The 21,925-nt window shown below is 40.3% G+C and overlaps 1 protein-coding gene across 1 annotated transcript in view; it reads right to left on the reverse strand.

Moving 5' to 3' along the window:
* The window catches only part of LOC139208812 (dedicator of cytokinesis protein 9), a 73,740-nt gene that overhangs the window by 32,128 nt on the left and 19,687 nt on the right, over positions 1–21,925 (reverse strand). Inside the window, exons 2-5 of the mRNA XM_070838561.1 lie at positions 9,336–9,452; positions 3,521–3,610; positions 1,366–1,448; positions 355–424 (exon numbers count right to left, since the gene is read on the reverse strand). Of these exons, the coding sequence (XP_070694662.1) occupies positions 355–424; positions 1,366–1,448; positions 3,521–3,610; positions 9,336–9,452 (360 nt within the window). The remainder of the gene's footprint in view (positions 1–354; positions 425–1,365; positions 1,449–3,520; positions 3,611–9,335; positions 9,453–21,925) is intronic.

The following is a 21,925-nucleotide window of genomic DNA, read 5'->3' on the forward strand; positions in this document are numbered from 1 at the left end:
ACATGGTGCGCCAGCTAAAGTCTTTAAGTCTAATTACACTTAATTCTTTCCATTAAATTCAGCTATTAGACACAAAAATGCCTTTTATCTCTTTAACAGCTTTAATGAAAACAGGAAAGGCAAAACTGATGACTGGAAATAGACACATTTAGCAGCATGCAGTCCTCTCTGGGCCAGGTCTCTGGTAACAAGATGTGATTCTGATTATAAATGCAATCTAGAAACAGGATAATGCAAATTCTCTATAAACACGGCTGATGCATGTACTACTTTGAGTTACTGATTGGATTGTTTTTTTTGGTACACCAGGGGATGTAAAGATTGTTAAAGAGTTGTAATGAAAAAAAGACTCACCTCATCTTTGTCAACGTCCTCATCCACTTCAAATACATGGACAGCCAGTTTATCAGGCCTGGACACTTTGCTGTAAAATAATTCATTCTCATAAACAAACAGCTACATTGTAAAAGAGCACATACAACCTACAATGATATTATCTTAATTTGCCACTTTGGAACACATTTATGTGTGATTTTTAGATTTAGTCCAGGATATCCATTTCTCTACAGCTTGCAAACCTTCTCTGACACATGTGGCCTGAAGATTTTTTCCTTACATTTTTTTCCTTTGTGCTCTTGTCATTTTTAAAAACAAGTCATTTTGCATCCTTGCAGCTGTCTCACGAGAGAGTCAGAAAGAGGCGACATTCATGACAAATTCCAGGAGTGTTCATGGAGACACGCTAAGGTGTATTCTGCCTGCTGGAAAATAAAATGTGCCAAAGGTAACAATCACTTGGACTGAAAATAGTGGGAGGTTTTTAACAACCTCAACGTCAACGGTGTATTGTTTTAACTTCCCCAGATTCAGTAAAGTGACAGAACATTTGGCAGCGGGGATAGTGTGAAGGTCACTGTCAACTCATATTCTAACATCTTGGCTGTAAAATAGATATTCTTTGGGGAAGAGGCCGGAGCTAATGACACAATCTCCGGACAATGAGGGTGTTTTTCAAAACTGACTGCAGTCGGGAATTATCCAGTGCAACGTGAAAAGGAAACACTCTTTTGTTGCACGGAAATACGAAATATTTGCACGCTGGGTTTCCTTGTAATTAAGTCACAGAAACACTGTGTCAGAAACAGGAAACAAAAAGGTGACAATTTGTGTGGGTGACCTAAAAACAAAAAACTGGGTGCAAACTGGGTGAGCTGTGTCTTTCAGTTTAAAATCTTTGGCATCCATATATTATACACAGTAGCTGTTCTTACTTGCCTATCATAAGAATGTCTTGGCTCACCACCACATTACCTCTGTGAATATAGTGTACAGTGGTGTTTTTCTGAGAGTGCTTTTTACACTTACTTTGGAAGCTGTCGAAAATCTCCAGAATAGTCTTCATACTTGTAGTTGACGATGTGCCAGTCAGACTTGTAGGTCTTAATGCACTGAGAAAACAATAGAAACTAGTTACAGGACACTATAATATACCGTGCAGTGTGTACATGCTATGAAAATACACAGTGCCTACATTACCCACAGTGCAACTGAGCCACAGACAGTCAGTCAGATTCAGTTTAGTCAGAAATTCAGCTGTTTGTACTAGACTTAGACTTAGACTTCTTTTATTGATCCCCCATAGGGGGAAATTTACATGTTACTAATAGTGATTTAAGTGTTGTAAAACAGGCGATAGAGATCCGGTAAGCTCATTTCTTTCTCCACATCCCAAGATTGTTTTTTCCAACTTGTAGTCTTATAAAAAACTGCCTTGGGTGATCCCTTGAGGCAATTTATCAGATTTTGCACAGCTCCCACTGAAGCCACAAAGGACTTTATACAACTTTTTTTTCACATTAGGCAGTAGTACTCCCCAAGACCTGTAAACAGACCTTGATGTGTAAAATCTGTGGGGTTCCCCTTTAAAAGTTAGGTCAACTCTGGCAGGTTTAAAGTCAGGCTCCTACATAATCCTCAAATTTCAGCAAAAAGCCCATTGAACAGGAAGTGTATTGGCAAGATGAGACTCTTTAAAAGGAAGAAATGCTGATTTGTTCTGATGAGTGAAATGCAGCAGCTGACGAACAGCTTGTTACAGTTGTTTTTATTAAATAAATAAAGCACTATCACAATACAAAATAATGGTTGTTTTGAGTGACAGTTAAAGTGTTTATGCAGTGAAATCCTTCAGAAAAATTGAGTGTGTGGTGAATGCTCACACTCGGTGTAACCATCCAACAGTACACGCTGGGAGGGAGTGTATCTCTTACTTGGAAAAGAGACATCTGTTCATTGTTAGAGTCAGTAATGGGAACAGCTCACTGGTATCTATTCTGCAGAAATATGTGCAATTTACAAGAACTGCCCCGTCAGGGAGACCAAATGCAACCTGATCAGGAGAGCAGTCGGAAACAGAGAGGCTCCTGCTGGGATTTATCCGCACAGCTGTCCTGGTGATGTCACACACTTGACTGGAAGTTTTAGTATCTTTATGACTTCAGACATCTTTGACCTGGAAGGTGAACTTTCAGTTGGTCTCCGGCTTAAAAAGACAGTGAGAGCAGTATGCAGGGGCCGGATGGTAGACCACAGTGATGGTTGGAGGATAATATATTTCCCCTCCTGTGGCTATAATTCAGAATGTAACCAGTTCTAACTGGGTAATAATTTTGTCGTCTCTGTGCGTTTTTTAAGAATGATTACAACTTGCTCTGTCTTATGGCGCTTTGCTGCTACCGAATTGCTTTTCAGGACTTGAAAAAAAATGATTCAAATGAACTGAATACCACAGCTGAACCATCTGATGGCTGATATATACAGGCAAAGACATAGAACACTATTAACCCTTAACTATTAATAAAACGCCTGCTTCTTAATTTACCATTAAGATAAAGTTCAGGACTGCAGAAATTCATCTGCACTTTATTGCTATTATTATGTCCCCTGGTGTGTAAATGTATATATGTACAGTATCTATATATATATATATATATTAATGAGGACATACTATACAAATAGTCCAGCTGCCTCCAGTAATTATATGTAATGAGCCAAGATATCATTTACACTACAGTTTCTACAGACTACTTCCTGATCTGCTGTGATGTTCTGTCAACATCGCTGCTGATATTAGGTCACAAATTGGGTAATGACTCACATCAGTGTCCCCATTCTGCAGCAGTGGCTCTGTGTGGTTTACGTGCAGGTGTTAAACTTTCCCAGCCACTTCCTGATCTCTTGTACCAGACTTTGCACTTATTGCCACCAGGTTTATTTCATGTTCTGCAATCTAATTAACTAACTACATTTGTGTATTCAGTTACAGTGCTTGAAGTGTTTACGTACACACAGCACATAAAAGAAACAGTTGTTTTGTAGATTTATTCAGGCATAATCTAAGTTTTATTTGTGTTTCTCTCATTATCATAAAGATTGCACTAGTTTTTACCTCTCTTTTCTATAAAGATAATAAATGCCGCCATGCTGTATTTATGTTTTCAGGGTCTTTAAAGCATCTTACCTCTTGGACAAACAGACTCTGGGCATCCCTCTCTGCATTTTCAGGCACTGTGGGGTAAAGTGTTCTCCCTTGCCGCCTCAAACTTAAAATCTGCAAAACAAAGCAATGGTTTACTCAGCAAAAGAAATGGAGCTGGGGAAATTACAACAAAGATGACAACAGAACAAACTTGAACAATTTGTTAAAGTGAAACTGAAACAAAATGTGGAGGACATTGCTCAAGCTGGACATTACAGTTTGTGATCTCAGCTGGACGCAGTTGCCCTGGCGTGCTCTTTTAAATATTATTCTATGTTTGAGAAAGAACTGATGTCTTTCTGAGGGTTCAAAGGGGCGGTGTGTGGGGGAGGCAGACACACCCTGAACCTGGCCCTCATCAGCATCTCATCACCTCTAATGCTTCGTTTAAGCCTTTCCCTAATGACAAAAGGTTAAAAAAGAAATAAAAATCAAGGCCCTGCTGTCTGAGGAAAAGCTTCGAACCATATCTTTACAATATAATACTGTGCTGACAGTCATACTAGCCTCTTTGTAAGGTTGTGGTTGCTTAATACTCAAAATGACAGTGCTACTGAGCTGATGTTCAGCTGGTATCATGTTTACAATGTTCACCATTTGTGTAGAGTATTAGCATGCTAAAACGTGCCACTCAGCACTAAACACAAAGCACAGCTGAGGCAGGCGTGAATTAGTTTTGCAGGTTTTTAGTCCTAAATAAAGTTGCAAAATCTCTATTCTATCTATTTATTTGATTATCTTATGACTGTGTCTATTAAGAGACATGTTTTAGAGCTCTCTTCCAGCATTTGGCCTCTTGATTTAGAGAACAAGATACAGAAACATAATGCAGGAGAATAGAAAGAAAGAAAGTGGTTAATAATCTATCCACTAACAAACATTTCCCCCATTGACTCACATTCTTTAAAACTCCTCCAATGGGACTGGCTCCAAAAGTAAGTAGCTAAGAGGATGATGCATATCTAACTCCAAGTAAAATGTATTATAAGATTATAGCAATAATTCAAAATGTCTAAGTATATAAACAAGTGTTTCATGATAGCAGTTTATCTTTTATAGACCACCAACAAGTGTTTTTAAGCAGCAGTGTAAAAGCTCCATTTAAACTTGCCCTGAGTAAAATACTGCTATTTGCAACAACATCGCCATCAGCTCTTGGCAGGAGGATTAATTCTGAAATATGAAAATAAAGTGCATTTGACCACACATAATCCCTGCAAGCAGGAGTGAAATACAGATACAACCATTAAGCAAGAGCTGTTCAGCTGATTAAGTTAAAAGGAAACAAGTGAACGCCGGCTTTGTGCAAGTCAAATGCTCGTCAGCTGTGTGCGCGGACAAAACCTCGATTATCTTTCCCCGGCACATTTTACTGAAAGTGCTTTGAGCAGAAATAGGTTCCATGTCATTAGTTTACAGTCCAATTTACTGCTGACTAAAACAAATGGAACTGTTTTGACCTCATAGTTTTGTGTCTCTATTGAAGAAAAGAACTTCAGTCAAGTTTCACTTACATATGATGATCAGTCAGACGTGTTTATAATCCAAAAAATATAACAGTATCCAGTTCAAGCTAATGATCCCAAAAACGTATCAAATTGATTGAATAGAATTAATTTTTTGTCTTTTTTATCATGATATGCAACTAAATGTTTTCCCTTTCATGAGAAACAATGCACAATACATTGTTGGAGTAATATTTTGCCATTTTAACATACCATGAAAGTGGCTCCTCTTTACTGTAACATTGGTAATAAAGTATACTAAAACTGAAACATACATTCATTGATTAGATAGACATTAATTGAGCAGAAATACCAAATATTCTCTGGTTTTAACTTGTTCCTCAGAGGAATGAGGGTTGTATTGGGAACTACATACCTTTAGTTATTGGTCAACTTTGGCTTTCAGGCATGCAGGCCTGTAGTATACAGCATTATTCTCTGGTGTGGTGCCTTATTTCACTGCTAGTGAATCATGCTCAAATAATCTACAAAAAAAGTTGTTTTAAGAAAATTTAGAAGGATCTGTCTGGTTTGAATAATATAAAAATGTAGAATTTAAAAATCATCACATGTATTTCTTGACATTTGAAATGACATTTAGGCTAAAATGCGAAACAGCCATCGCTCTGTTTTGCCTCACTGTTCCTCTGAGTGAACCTGCATCTCACTGAGTGCCGATCGTGTTGACTGTGACAGATTCCATACCGAGCTCATATTTGTGAACGTGAAGTCTCCCCTTCCTCTTTGCTAGCCAGGTTTCCTGCAGGGGAGATGATAATCTTTGCAATCTAAGCGGCATAAATAAACAGGCATGGAGGTAAGAGGGAGCCAGGAAGTGGGCAACAGGAAGCATTTAATTGGGCCACAAATCGTAAAGGAGAACCATAGGATTCTCTGGTGAAATAAGCCCTAAATTACCATGGGACATAGGGCTGTACCAACATTTGTCTTAGAAAACCATTTTCCATCCTCAGCCTAACCTGAACCAAGCGTACTTCAACATATTACCACCCCAGCATGGTCTCATTTTCCTAATTTCCCATATTTTTCTAATTGGTTATTTTAGTGTTTTCGGGGGATTTGTTGACAACTAACTAATCCATCCAAAAAAGTATTTTTATCCATGATATATCTTATACATCTGCGCGATAGACCTTTGTTGTGCAAAAATGAACAACACTGCTGCACTCTACACATACACTGACACACATAGTTTAATTTGAGTCAATCCAACACACACTGTCCTGCTACCACAAATAATCATCAAGTCTGTGGCGAAAAGTAGTCCCCAACAAATAACACAATTTACCTCCGTTACTGCTGTACTGAGAAATGTCATTAGTTTTTCAGGTATATGGTCAGGAGGAAACGTTAACGGATCACGAATGTCAATATGATTCACCCTCTGGGGAACATGTATGTCTACACAACATTTCATGTCAATCTCTCCAATAGCTGTTGAGATATTTCAGTGCTAGCATGACTAGTAAAAGTGAAATTATATATTTTTGTGGCCCCGTATTAAACATCTACATCCTCAGCAGAAACAATGGATCTAGGGGCTGACTACCACAGACTGAGCAGTGAAGTTGGCAAGTACTGAGAGCCAAACTAACATGCTGTTTTGGGGGTTTTCATGGAATTTGCTGATCATAACAAAAGTAAAGAACATCACCAGCCTTATCCTTTGAGATATGCAGCATGTGGTGTTATCAGAAACTTTTGGAAACTGTGAACTGTGGTTGAAGGAAAAAGAATAATGTCTTGATCTGTGGGCTTTACAGCAGGGATGGGCCTGGCCCTAGAGTACCTGTACGGCTCAAACTGAAGAGAAGTGGGAGGGAAGGGCTCCCTCCTGGTGATACTCGACAAATTTCTCCAGGAATCTCAGACAGAAAGCAAAGAGAACTGCCTCATGCCAACAACTTTGAGAACAAAACCAGCCGGACATGATATAAACACTGGCTCACAGAAAACCAGTACCAACACATGACTTTTGATGTGCCAGTGGGGATAAGATAAGGTAGAAGCCGTTTTCTGGGGAAAAGCCAAGAACAGCATTTCTATGAAAATTACAACACAGACAGAAGAGCTCTTTCTGTCTGCTTTGGCCTTCATCACCAACTTGCACAGCATATTCAGCACTGTATCTGCAGACACTGAGGTTTCTGCATGAATAGACTCTGGCTGTACCCCTTATGACTAAAAGCACTCAGAGGGCCTTGACACAGAAGCTGATTAAAACCTTGCTTGAACAAAGGTCTGTGGAGGTCGAGACAGATGTTAGGTTCAATCACTGTGCTTGTGTTGTTTTTTTTTTTTTTTCCTCAGTCACAATCACCTGTCAGCCCCTGACAACGGCCTGTTTGTGTGTAAAGCTGGTATGTTATGTTCATAGCAGCAGGCTGGAGGAGCACGATACAAGAGAAGACAAAGTCAAGGCTGCCCCCGCTGTAATAATAACTGTAACAACCCCCAGCAAAAAGCCAAAGTTAGACACAGCCATTTTCATTCAAGAGAGTCTATAACTGAGAATTATTTAAATGACTTATTGACCCATACAAATCCCCATTACACATTCAACCTGTAACCCTGTAACCAATAACTGTTGCAGGGTAACAATTTGAAAGGATAGATTGATTTTAAAAGGTCCTCTCATGGATGTCCCCGGAGTTCCTGAGCATGATCGCGGTACTGGTTTTAAAAAAACGTGCACTACAAACATATTAAGCATATTGTACGTTTTGCATAATATCTTTATATCTTTGGGGCTTTTTTTATTTGAAAGTGGTCAGCAGAGAGATGACAGGAAATAAGGGGATAAAAAGAGGTGGGAAATGACATGCAACAAAGGTGTGGTTGATAGTCAGCACCTTAAACCCTCAGCTACAACTGCACTCCAACTGCATGAACGTATTAATTCAACACCTATTTTAGAAGCGGTCTGAAGGTGCTACAAAAGACTGTAATAATGCATCACAGTTGTTCGATGCTTTAAGGAAAGTACTTTCTCAAATCATCACATTTTTCTTCAAACTTCAAAAGAAAACCTTCTTGTGTGAAAATATTGCAACATTTTATGTACAATATCTGGGAATTGTACTCCCGCTAGAGCTGTGGAGGAGGATTTTTCAGAAATCTCTGCATGTCCTCAGTATCTGACATGGAAAATCAATTACAGTTCCTCTACCCACATGACTACGGCATGGAGAAATGCACCAGATTTACAAGTTAAAGTGCAGGTTGGAAAGGGGCTCACGAGGGAGCATTTTAAAGTCCATCAGTAACTATTTTACACTGATGAATAGTAACTTTATACAGCTTTTGTTACAATATACAAATCAACAAATCACTCCTATCTGTCTTATTTTCCAATGTAGGCATTCGGCCAAAAGATGCTAAAGTCATCGTGGTTAGCAAAACAAAGACGTCTCACTGAAAGAAGAGCTACAACAATAAAAGCCCAGACTCTATACAATTTCCACTGGACCGTGAGACAGAGTGGCAGGGTCAGATCTGAGGATATACTGTGCATTTCAGTACTGCTGTTGGTAAGGACATCTTTCAGGGAAGCCTCATTTCCTGAAGTACCAGCACCGGGCCAGATTTCCATTTTAGATTTTCCATCGTCGTTGTGGAAAGTGTGAGGGAGCGTACGTCCTGTACAATGTGGCTGGAGATAACACTTGCTCTGTCACAACATCAGAGACAAAATGAGCCAATTAAAAAGATGGCCCTTGACCCTTCTCTCGCTACGGCATGGAAGGATGTAAACAAAAAGAAAGCCTCTGTGAACGACCCCACCCAGTGCTTACAACACGGGCCACGCCTGGGCCAAAGGAAAAGACTGTGAAAGCCAAACACATACGACAAAGAAAACACGCAAGTGGGTGGGTAAATAATGACGTTGGACAGATAACAATAATGGTGTGGCCTTCAATCGTTATGGAGCACTTCCTAAAAGAAACTTTTTTGGACTTAGAGTATAAATAATTAAGCTGTGACATTTCTGTCTACCATTAACACACATTATTTAGTGGATATTTTTGACCTAAAGTGCCTCATTTTCCACTGCAGTTACATGAGTAGCCCCCATGGAAATCAAAACCCTAACTCTGGCAGTGTTACCACTCCCTCAGCTACACACTACCACTAACTCTACACCACCATAATTAAAACCTACCTTGAGCCAGAGCCAGATTTACTACAGTGAGGCTTTTGCGCCTGTTTTTCAAGTGCAGATGTGACACATTCTGTCCGGCAAACATGCAGGAAACAAGTGCGAGACTCACCTCAAAGTCCTCCAGGGGGAACTGCAGCATGTCTCTGAGGACATCACTGAGGATTTGTGTCTTCCTCTGTACCAGCACATTTTCATAGTCCAGCGGCTCGATCACCTTTGGTTTGACCTGGAGAACACAGGCGACACACCCTGTTACTGGCATATTTGATGCAAGTTCACAAATACCGGTAAACCCTAATACTACGGGCAAGATGCATGCAATGAAAGCTTTTAAGAAGAAATACTCTTGGTACATGTGTTTTTTATTATTTGTTTTGCATTTTTAGAGATGACAGGAAATGAGGAAGGAGAAAGATGGGCAATGACATGCTGTCTTTGATCAGCCTCACTGATGCCTCAGCGTCTTATGCATTACACATGAAATAACAGTGGAGTGCACACTAAGGAACAGTTTTATCTCTGTGCGCATTGAATACTGTAAACTATCATAATCAGATGATCTCGTCAACTTGGTTGTTACAATATTCTACAGAGGTTCCAAGCCAAATCCAACAAATAAAGCATGTAACTGTGCACGGGAGCAGGGATGGTGCTGTGCATAGACAGGCCTCTGTGCTGAGTTTGACTGATTTAGCAGTGCTGTCACATTTGGCTTTACCAACACATGCTATCTGTTAGACACTGCGATACGTCTATCAGCCCACTAATAATGCATCGTCCTTAGCAGTGGGAAGGCTGACGATGAGTTTATCTCTCTGTGAGAGCAAACACGCATGACATGTTTGTCAAGGAAACAAGGAAACAATCACACTCCACTTCGGTAAAAGGCCCCATACACAACATATCCTCTACAACGTAAAACAAACCCTGTCTTTCTTTTAGTGTAGGCTTCTTGAGAAACCCTCATCTGATGTCAGATCGAGCTTGCAAATGCTGTTTTGTTGCTGACTCTCAAGAGCAGATTCGGTTATGTCATCAAAAGGTGATTATGGACTTATGATACATCAAGTCATGGTGTCGGCATAATGCTGAAGTATTGACCCGCTAAACTCCAGTAGCTGAGGCTGGAGAACACTTATGCACTGCAAAGATACAGTAGCCATTAGACAGATTTATCCTCCTGGATCAGCTGGAAGTGTTGACAGCTTACTTTCTAGCAGCCAGGCAGACGGCAAAGTGCAAAATCAACAGTGACACATTGCCAAACTTCAGGGCTGAGTGACAGCACAGCTCACATGTTACCTCCACATCTGGGACTGATAATACTAGCGTGATCTCAGAGGGAGAGTCATGGATATTGACCTGCTTAAATGCATGTTGCTAGCAACCCTGTTAATAACAGAGCACAGCACTGAGTACAGAGGGGGGCAGGACCTTGAATCTGTTTCAAGGACAAGGAGGGGATAGCAGACCAGAGATGGTGCCACCATGTCTGCCAGCTAAAGCAGGTTGTGACATTATCACTCAATAGTTTATTCACAGCTTTATCTGGCCATAACACAAAGGCAGTCGCAATTACATGCAGTCACACTTCAGCAAACTGTTTTTTCTCTGCACCATGAGAGAGAAAAAGAAGACAGATTGATGCCAAGATTTCTGCAGGTAGGACAGGTAAGTCAGGACGGAATTAGAGAGATAAGATTATGTCTGTCTTGCTTCAACCGACCAAAAAAACCTAAAATCTCTAAATCTCTAAATAAAGAACGAGACAGCCTGTACCAGACACTGAAACCTTAAAAACTTCAGGTGCGCACGGCTGGACACACCACACACAGAAGCAAAAAACACCTATAATGACACGGATGTAGGTAAACCAGGGGAACTAACACACACCTTTTGCAAGTGAGCGGTAGTTTAGCTCAGGGGTGAAAGGAGTTGACAACAAACCGCTTGATGACTCAAAACAACGTCACATAAAAACAAAGAGAGAGTCTTGCATTTTGTCACTTTGACCCACCAAAAAAACCTTTTCACTGTCCCAAATAGATGATGAAGCTGAAGCTGCTCAAATACACCTAGAATTAAAAGGGATTCTGATATTTAAACTAACTGCTAAAAGGTTTGACGCCATTAAAGGGTTAGTGCCCTCTTTTTTTTTTTTTTTTTTTAAACTGGCAATGGTTTCCTAATCCCACTTGGTTGTTGCTGACTTTTGTTTTCCTTTAAACCCCTCTGGGCTCTTCCACATTGCTTTGTCAGTGGCTGAAGGTGGTAAACCACACATTACGCTCAGCAGTGAGTGAAAAAAAAAAAACATGCATAAGCCAGAGCTCTGTCATTCCCTCAACCCACACAGCTGACCATACAATCAGTGACCCTTGTCCCATCTTTATTGCCATCATCATGTTAGTTCTGGGAAACACCTATTGAGTTTATGTCTTATAGACTGAAAATATCCACATTTCCTATATTTCTAGTATTTCTAGCATAAACAATTTTGAATGGTGTAAAAATAAAATGCCACATCCGTATAGTTAAGTCAACAAACAGTTATTCCTGGAAAGAGCATAAAACAAAAACCTATGAAGCCATCTCTTCCACTCCCTCTCCACAGTGATCTAGCAGCTGTTCAGCTGCAGCACCCACTCCTCCCATCACTGCACCCTCTCACAGCAACGAACAATGGTGCTGTGTAGTGCCTCTCTGCTAACTTTTGCTACCGACTGTTCAGATGGCTCTATACAAATCCAACCACTTGACACTTTCTTCACAGGGCAGGAAATTATTGCTGTTAGCAGGGTTGACTTTTGAGCCAAATAAAATGTTTTACAAGCCAAAGTCATGTTTAAGAATAAAGTTGCGGAAGCTGTGTGCTGATTCCCTCCAGGTTAGTTAGGTGCTGATAAAGTTCAACATTCCTCTACGGTGGTGCTAACGTTGCAAATATTGAATGGGAGTTGGCAACGTTGTGTGTAACGAAAGAGATGACAAAAGTGAACCGGCACAGACGCTCACATGACACCTGCTTCAGGACTTAATGACTGTGGTTAACCTTTACAGCGCAGCACACAGTAAGAGAGTAAGATCAGCACAGCTCTAACAAGCCAACAGGGGTGTTTAACATAAACCGAATAGTCTCATATGTCTTACATAAAGCCCTTGAATGACTTACCACCACCTGTGGCACCGTGTCTACCTCAGCCTCAGCTGCAGCTAAGCTCTTGTACTGCTGCGGACTCTCAATGACCAACTCCTTCTTTGGAGCTTTACTAGCCCTTCCTTGCATTGTCAACAGCTGTGGTGTGATATCTCCAAGCTAGATCCCAAAGAGAAATGGACAGTGAGCATATCCGATGGTGAAAAATCCTTGTGCTGGAAAAAGTTTGGGAAGTTTGCAATTCTCCTCACTGACTTGTGCTTACACCCTCCCCTCTCAGTCTGCTCTGTCTTTCTGAAAGCAGGGAACTCACACCCAGGCTGAGGAGATGCCCCTCCTACACTCAGCTGTGCTGCCTGGGGGAGTTAAACAACCTCACACACACACCCACACATACACACACACACACACACACACTAAACCTATCTGACCCCACGTTATCCACCTGCATGGTGACACAGGGTTGACAAAGACAAACAAAAGATACACATTCCTCAAGTATTACAGTCTGGCCAGGGACTGTTCACACCTTGTATGGGACAGCTGAAATAAGAGCTGTCTTAGATTTCATCCAGAGGAACAAACTAGGAGAGAGAGACACAACAATGGGGTACTTCAATCGCATGTGTCGTTTTCAAAGAAACCAGCAGAATACATACAGTTTGAGGGCACCGACTAACCAATCGGCTGCAGTGATTTAACAGTGATTTTCCACACAAACATCACAGATAATCTGCCAGACTGAGCTCATCAGATTGTAGCAGGCGCTTCAGAAACAACATCTTGACCCACATTATCTGCTAAAGACCAAGACTGATGGGCAGATCATTGAAATCTCTCTGAATCAGTAAGGCTGTGTATCAAATTAGTCAACGCAAACAGTGACAGACAAACATTAGTCACTTTTTTTATATTGCTGGCTGTTTCCAGTGTATGACTGCAGCTGAGACAGTAACTGTTAGTAATCACAGAGTTGAGACCAAGCCCAGCTTCTGTCTCGCTGCTTGTAGATGCAACTGCTTGAGGGGCATTCCAACATGACGCAGCCCCAGTCAACCCACCTAGGAGTGGGCTCGACCTACAGATTCCTCAGTGGGCCACGGCAGGGGAGGATGTTATCTTTTCACGCCTGTGTCCGAGCTTCAGGCGAGGGGGAGGGGCCAGGTCAGCGCTCCAGCTGCTCCCCACCCACTGTCACATACCCCTATGGGCCCCACACAGGCACTGGTGTTACGGTCAAATCAATAGCATGATATGAATAATAATGATTGCCAGAAAAATTATTCTGATAATAAATTAATAATTTCAGCCATCTTTAATGCAAAAATAGTGCAAAAACTCCAAACTGTGTAGTTTTAGCTTCTCAAATTTGCAGTCAGGCAAAACAAGACATTTGCTACCTTGAGCACCTGACCTGGGAAGGATTAATTAATGATGAACCCCAACTGCAGTCCAGCCTTAGTCCAACATATTCATAAGACCTCAGCCAACCCTCCATCCTCAACCTAAAACCTACACACTCCCCTTTCTTCCCAAAGTCCACCAACGGCAGTTGAGCACAGCCTCAAGGCTATATGAAATGGAAATATATAGAAATACATAGCTCACTTTTGATTTTAGGCTCAATCTATACTTTAAACATAAACACATCTAGCAGTTAAGGGATCACATTTCTGTTGCCTCCAACGCTTTCTGAAAGAGTTGGAGTTCAGTCAGAAACCCTGTTACTACAATGTCTAATGCAGTAATGTTAAGTAACTACGTGGTACTTTACTTGTGTATTTCACATTCTACATTTGCTGTGAGCCAATCGTCATGATTCAGTGGGTAGATTGGAGGCAGGTGAGTCTGGGCGTGCCTCCACTCTGTGGTCTATTAAGTGGCAGCAAACATTGTTGGCACTCATTCTTCTGTTTCTCTGTGTATTTCCTCATGTTACTTATGTAGTTTTACTCAGGGTTGGACAGGGTTGCTTCTTTTACCCAAAGATTTGAACATCTCCATCACTGGACAAACACCACTGAATTTATCATAAAATATCCGTTCATATCAGTCAGTTGCCACTTAGTGCTGTGGTACCACACAAATGTGATAGAGTTAATATATAACTTATGAGGCAGCCCTTAATGTTAGTCTGCACTTATTAAGCAGTTAGGTAAACACTGGGAGGAAACAGTCCTAAATTCATTCACATAGTGAAAACATAGGAATAGAAACCTGCATTATTTCTTCAAACAAGTCTTCAGGATTTTACAGATGTCGACACTCTGCCGTGAAATTATTACATTTTTGCCTGAGTGCAAACAATATTTACATCCAATGTATTTTTGCTGGATTTAGGCTGCTTTAGGCTGCAGTGAACTGGTGCAGTCAGCAGAAATGTTTTATTAATGGTGTGATTATTTTGGGCAGACTGTAGATATCCGTGATATTACAAAATAACCCAATATCCTACATGCCTAAGTGTTGCACTACTAGATAGACAGACTGGATAGCAGCTAAGGCGGTGAGTGTCTTGTTGTTTTGAGCTAATGTTAAGTTAGATTAACTGGCTACATGACGGTTAAAATCAACTTTATGTTGCTGTCTGCTGTCTTACCTAAGAACAGTTAAGACGACCAATATGTGTTTAATCTCTGTGTTTCTGTCCTAAGGAAAGTCTGGGACGTGTTTAATGTTAGCCAAGCTCAGTTTGAAGTCTTGAAGAAGCTATTCAGTCTGTGGAGCTTAACCAAACAACTCAAAAGCAGTCTTATCGTTTTTCTCAACACGTGTACAATAGAAGGTATGGCATTATAGTTTAGATATGTCCTTATCAGCAACAACTGAGTTCAGTGACCACATGCAGCATCTCACAAGTTTTGCATACCAACTCACGAAATGCAACATGTAACTAAATAAGACTTTTTAGGACTTGTTGGATGATGTGTTTTTTCACTTTTGATGGAAATTAACAGTCTGCTCTTGCCTCCTGTATTTGAGCTTACTGTAACTGTACTTCACAGTGCAAAAGAGGTATTGTGGGAAATATTTTTTGGCATTTGGACCAAGAGACAAGAAACATGGGGAGGGAGATGTTTGTGACATGCAATGCAACCAGCTGGAACCAAATATGACATGCATCTTTAACACTAAATCACCAGGATGCCACAAAAGTTTCACCATGTGAACCCAACCTGAACCCTCACCCAAAACACTGAAGGCAACTCTACGATAAACAGCATTCAAAGGGAAGGCAGACTTTGAGATAAGCTCAGGTCGTTCCTGTCTGGCACACCACAAGTATGACAACAGCGAGGGATACAAGCTAATCCTCCGCATCAGGTGGAAGCAGACAACATAATGGAGTGACTTACAAATCAGTGTCATCCTGGGGGCATATCAGCTCACTGAGGGGAGGTTTAAGGGCAGCAGAGTGAGCCATCAATCGGCTGTTCAGTCCCTTTCATACTGTTGAACTGAAATGCTAAAGTAAATTCATAGATAGCAAACTGGTGTTTTCCAGAAAACTCCAAATTTACCAAGATAATGAAGCATGAAACAGAATTACATTTGTTATTCCAACTTTCCAACACACTGTGATACATTGGATGTTTATCTTTAGAAGAATTCCAGTATGGGTGCTCACAGCAGATAGTACAGTGTTAATCTACTCCCCCTCCTCCACTAACCACAATCCTGGGACTAATTTTATCAGACATCTTTGTAAAACACATGCTTGTTTACTGTATCACACTCTCTGATTTATGCCATGCTTAAACACTGTTTCACTGACTCACGATTTAAAATGGTCACATATTATACTAATTTTCAAGCTCAGGCTAGAACAGGTTTACATTGTTTAATGTTCAAAAAAACACATTATTTTCCTCAAACCAGACCCAGCTGCTGCAACAGTTTTCACCCTTCTTCTGCACGCTCCGGTTTAGAGGAACAGAACAATTTGCATGCTTCACTCTTCGTGTTACCAGTGAGCTGGTGTTAGTGAGGAAAAACAATGGCGGACAGTGAGGTGGAAACAGGAGGTTTTCAGTGTGCAGGGACAGTCGGACTGCTGAAGGACCGGAGGAGGTCACATGATCAACAGGTCCCCTCATGACATCATATAAGGAGCCAAATCTAACTGGCATGTTCTCACACCATATACTGAAAGATGGAGCAGGAGAAAAAGAAGATGGTCTTTAGTCACAGTTTGGCGATCTCTAGGCACACTTTATACGTATTTTTAAGTTGAGAAGAAATTAAAAAGTGCATTTTGCCAACACAAAATATATAACTTACTTCAGAGAGACTTCCTTTCTACACTGCGGCCCTGGTACAAGATCCCACAACTGCACACTGGTGTGGCACAGAGCTCATATTTTCTATAAAATAAAATTCAGACCATGCAATGTTTTGCAGATTTATCCATTGAAAACCAACACAAATGTATTTCTTTGGGGCAAGTTGGCTTTTGGGTTTGAGCAGGAAGGCCTGCTGAGCACTTTTAGTGGCAGAACAAACACTTGTGTTGAGCAACTTGGTTTTGCAACGGCCGGAAAGCAGACCAATCGGATGTTTTGGAAAAAGTGTATTCTGTTCAAATGCAGCTGAATATGTTTTGTGTCAGTGTTCGGTTGACTTCACTCATATCAGAGATGTGGAACTGGGTGAAGAAATAATTCAGATAAAATGTATTAATCCCATTTAAGACTTTGCATGTTGGCTTAAATTATGAGTAATCACGGAGTCATTTTACGACAAAGATGAGAGCAGCGAGTGACAAAGGAATTCATTTGAATTCACAATGCCACATCATCTTCCACAATAATCAAATGAATTTATTATATTTATATAATCATGCAACATAATATAATATAAGTTATATTTTGTTGTTGCATAATCAGGGTAGACACAGTATATCAGAGCTGTAATAATCCTTTAATATTTTTACTTAACTTGATATGGGCCCTTGTGATGAATCCTCACCAGACACTACAGGATGGCATTGGTCAAAACTGTTTAAGTTTACTGCTGTATCAAGTATATTACAGTACTTTAGTGCTTAAAATGATTCGGGTTTAGGTGGTTGGTGGATTTCTTGCCCTTTTTTCCTCTCATTTCATTTTGTTAGTTGTTATCGTTGTGCAGTTTTATGTGTTTATCTCCTTCTGGTTATGCGTATGCTTACTTTAAACGAGGAAAAGGAGGATATGGCCAATATAAGAGTGTAATGTAAACTGCTTTGTTCTCTCAATAAAAATATAATTGTTGATAAACTCCTTAAAGTTAGCAATACATTACCGACATCCATCAAGTTGTAATTCTCAGCCTGGACTGAACTGCGGCTGGGCCCCTTGATTACATAACAAGAGCTTGATGCAATCACTGGACCTTCCCAGCAAGAGCCAGAGCAAAATAGGGTGTAACCTGGAATGTAACAAAAACATGACCCACCCCTCGCCGACGCCGCCCCTCTACAGCGGCAGCACCAGGACCCACCATCCTGCAGCCTGTTTTCAGTCCATCCCCCAGAGAGTACTGAACTGTGAGCTGAGAATGAGATCTTAACATGGAGGTAATAATGACACCAGGCCATGTCTACACACTCTGTTAATGACATTACTGAAGTAGGATGTGGGATACAATGGCATCAAAAATAACAGGATGTAATCATTAGGAAAAGAGATCCCACATAGCAGAACTAAAAAATAAAGGTCTTGATTGCAATTTTACGGCAGTATGCAGAGTAATATAGTTTAAATGTATCATTGTTATGATACTTAAGGCTAATATATCAGCTTTATTGATCAGTGGAAGCCTTAAATGTAACTAACAGTACCGAATATGAATACCGCTGCCGTGGAATCTGTGGGAAAATCAAGCCAAGATGTCTTTTAAGTGCATGAGCCTGAGTGCTGGAGATAATGGTGCCATGTATCAGTCAGCACATGAGTAACACACACACACACACACACACACACAGACACACACAGACACACACACACATCAATGCTGTGACGTCTGAAGCCCTCCCTAGAGCAACGTCAGGGTGGCTGAAACATCTCAAAAGTAGGAAGCAAACACAAAGAAAAACAACCCTGTAGCCGAGCAAAGTGTGTTGTTGTTTTACGGTAAATCCATTTAGGCAAGACATGAAGGCTGTAAGGAGAGAGATCTTATTAGCCGTCAGTGACGTCAGGGATGTGCTAGTGAACACGGCGTGTGTGTAATGCTGGTTATAAGTCAAATGTTCCACCTTTAGAGTGATATCAAAGAGAAAACATCAACTGCCAGACTAAATATTAATGTAGAGCTATGTACTGTACAGGAAATTATGATATGGAGGACAAAAAATTACTCAGCAATCAATCAATAAATGCATATGTACATAAATGCTATGATAAACAAAGAAACATTTAAATTAATAAATATGACACTAATAATATAAATAAGTACTGAAATGCTAAGATTAAAATTTTTTATAAAAATTTAATAATTATGTAGATTATATATCATAGTTTTTACATTCTATTTAAGTTATTTATAGTAAGTAAATATATATTTATTTTATGCATCAATATCATGTATTTATTTATTTCTATACTATTAGAATATTTCTGTATTTATTGTACTCATTTATTTTTCAATGAAAAAGTCACTTTTCATCTTCCGTACTATGAGAATAAGCTCACTGGTAATCACAAAAATGTCACAATACCATATTAAACACACATGCTTAAATCTAGAGCACAACACTTCTTCAAGGAGAGCATGAGTCAAGTAATTCAGTCTATTAAATGGATTTAATCTGTAAATAGTTTCTGGTTGATGACATGCAGACTCAGTTAGGTATTTCAATAACTCCCCAAAACAAGGAACTTATAAACATAGCATAATTGTCTAATTAGACATGGCTCATTGGAAGCAAAACCATCACAGGTCTGAGTCAGATGCATTACTCCCAAAACATCAGTGGATAAAAGGTGCTTTTATCTGTGGCCAAGCTGACCATCACCACTTTCTCTTTCTTTCCCTGCAACAACATTCCTCTGATAAAACTAACAGCCACTTCAGCGCTTCTGTTACAGCATTACTGTTGGCCCAAAACATTTCATAGAAATAAAAGAAGGAAATGGAATCTTTGTGAAAGCACAGAATGAGGATACGCGAGCACCGAAAGGTGTTCCTGATAACTTGAACGAAACATGACACTATTGAATTACAACAGCATTCGCATTGCTGAATTATCTCAAACCGGTGGCTTATATTTTTGAAGGTGGATCACCTAATGAGGGGAATGAGATGCGTGTTTCCATTAGGAAGGAAAGGGCCGAGTTATTGTAATCAGCGAGTGAAATGACAGAGCAGTAAAAAAAACCAGAACGGGCTCTTTAATTACTCCATGCATAGAGAGCACAGATCAGCCTCCCACCGACAGCTTTGTCTACGATTGTTTGCACGTAAGTGAGTGTGTGCCTAGCTTTGAACCACTTCATCTATGGTTTAAATTCCCAGAAATAATGACCTGGCACAATCAGAAGGAATTAAAATGGCAAACATGATGATCTTTTTATATTCAGGCCAAATGGATTAAAAAGATGCAAAAAATAACTGTGACTGTGAGGACTGTGTGCGCTGCTGTTCAATTTGAGATCGTTAAAGTCAGTGTCTACAGGACAAGATGTGAATCCTTCAACCCAGAGACAAAAAGCAGTAAAAGTTACCAGCTGAGTCAATTTTTTACTTGAATGCATCTATAAGTAAACATTATAAAATGGTGAATGGACTGCACTCTAACAGCAGCCTTCTAGTCTTATCGATCACTCAGTGAACTTTAACACTACATCCATCACATCCATTCATTCACACAGGAAGAATCCAACTGGACGCCAAAGGAAAAATTACAATAGTTGATAAACTGTCATATCTTTTACCTGCTTACTTTATTTCTTTTTGCTACCTGCCTTTAATCAGAGTTAAGGTGAGTCTGTGAACTTTGACTGTGAAATCTGTTTTATGTCATTAACTTTGTTTGCATTACCTGCCAGCTAAAATATTCAATCTATTCTTTCAACTGTTTATAAAATGTAGCTTCAACAGTTGTACAATTAATATTACTTTGCATGTACTTGCTGGTGTAGTTTTATGAAAAAAAGGATGCTTCAGTGAGGTAGCTAGCTGGAAAGACTGATGCTCAGTGTGCCCTCTGACAGAGATGTGTTAAGAAAACCACATCCCCTGCACACATTTAACTATTGATTTGCAAGACTGCTAAATGCTGACAGAGGATTAATTGACCCCATCTGGATGATAAGACCATCCCTGAGCCAAGAGAAGCAACCGTGCCCTTGACCTAATTCCTTGCTCTCAGTCGAGGCCACCGTCACTCAGCTCTCTGCTGTGAATCTGATGAACCAGCGACGGGCAGGAGACATCACACACACACACACACACACACAGCAGTGAGTAAACACAAACAAGAAGGGCAAGACAAGCTGGTACAGAGCAGCAGAAGCCCTGCCAAGCCCGCTGGTTCACAGATGAAGAGCGGTGATTGATTTCCAGCAGACACAGAGCTCACTGTCCCCCCTCAACCCCTACACCCCCCTCACCCACATCCCAGCCCACAGAGGCTTTAACCCGTGCAGCGCTTAGTGAGAGGCAACATCCAGCCCTCCTACTGCCCTACATTTTATACTGTTGACACTCATGGATACATATTCACAAGGCTGTGGCTGAGGATGGTGATTATTGCTGTATCTGTTATCTGTCAAATATGAGCAACAGCAGGGGTATATTGGCGTCAATATGAAGGTGTTTCATTGACACAGGAAAGGGTAGCACATACATGCTATAATATTATTACAATCTGAATCATTTATCATATTCATGTCCTGCATTTTGTTGTCTTAATAGAAGAAATCGGGGAAGGAATTCAGCATAAATAATTGAAACACGCCAAAGCAGTTCTACAAAGAGGAATAATGTGCATGTTTAACACATTTAAAGGCAGCACTCTTTACACCACATGTGCTGTACATACTATATATGTTAGTGCTAAAACAATTAGACCAGTAATCAATAAGTCGACAGGAAATGAAACAAGTAGAAATGCTAAACATTTGCTGCACTGAGCAGAAAAAAATATTTAGGAGGATTATACAAAATTCAGTGGTATTTGCTATTGCAATAAAAGGATAAAAGGTCTCACCAAGATGCTGTTAAATAGCATGTAATTTAGGGCTGAAACAATTGGGCAATTAATTGATTGGTGGCTAGAAAGAAAACGAATTTTCCACAATTTTGATAATTGCTGAATAATAATGAAAATAATGGTACATTTCAGCTCTAATATATGCATAGATATATATAGTTTTCCTCGATTTGGATATAATGAACAGCACAATATCATACACACTGTGCTTGAAGACACACACACACACACACACACACACCTTGAGTACTCTCGGTGTTGGTATTGCGCGTGACTCTCTCCGACTCAGTGCTCGCTCAGCCTCAGATGGCCCAATGGGCTCAGCTGCTCCCTTACAGATGTAGCC

Source organism: Pempheris klunzingeri, chromosome 10, assembly GCF_042242105.1.
Source record: "Pempheris klunzingeri isolate RE-2024b chromosome 10, fPemKlu1.hap1, whole genome shotgun sequence".
NCBI lineage: Eukaryota > Metazoa > Chordata > Actinopteri > Acropomatiformes > Pempheridae > Pempheris > Pempheris klunzingeri.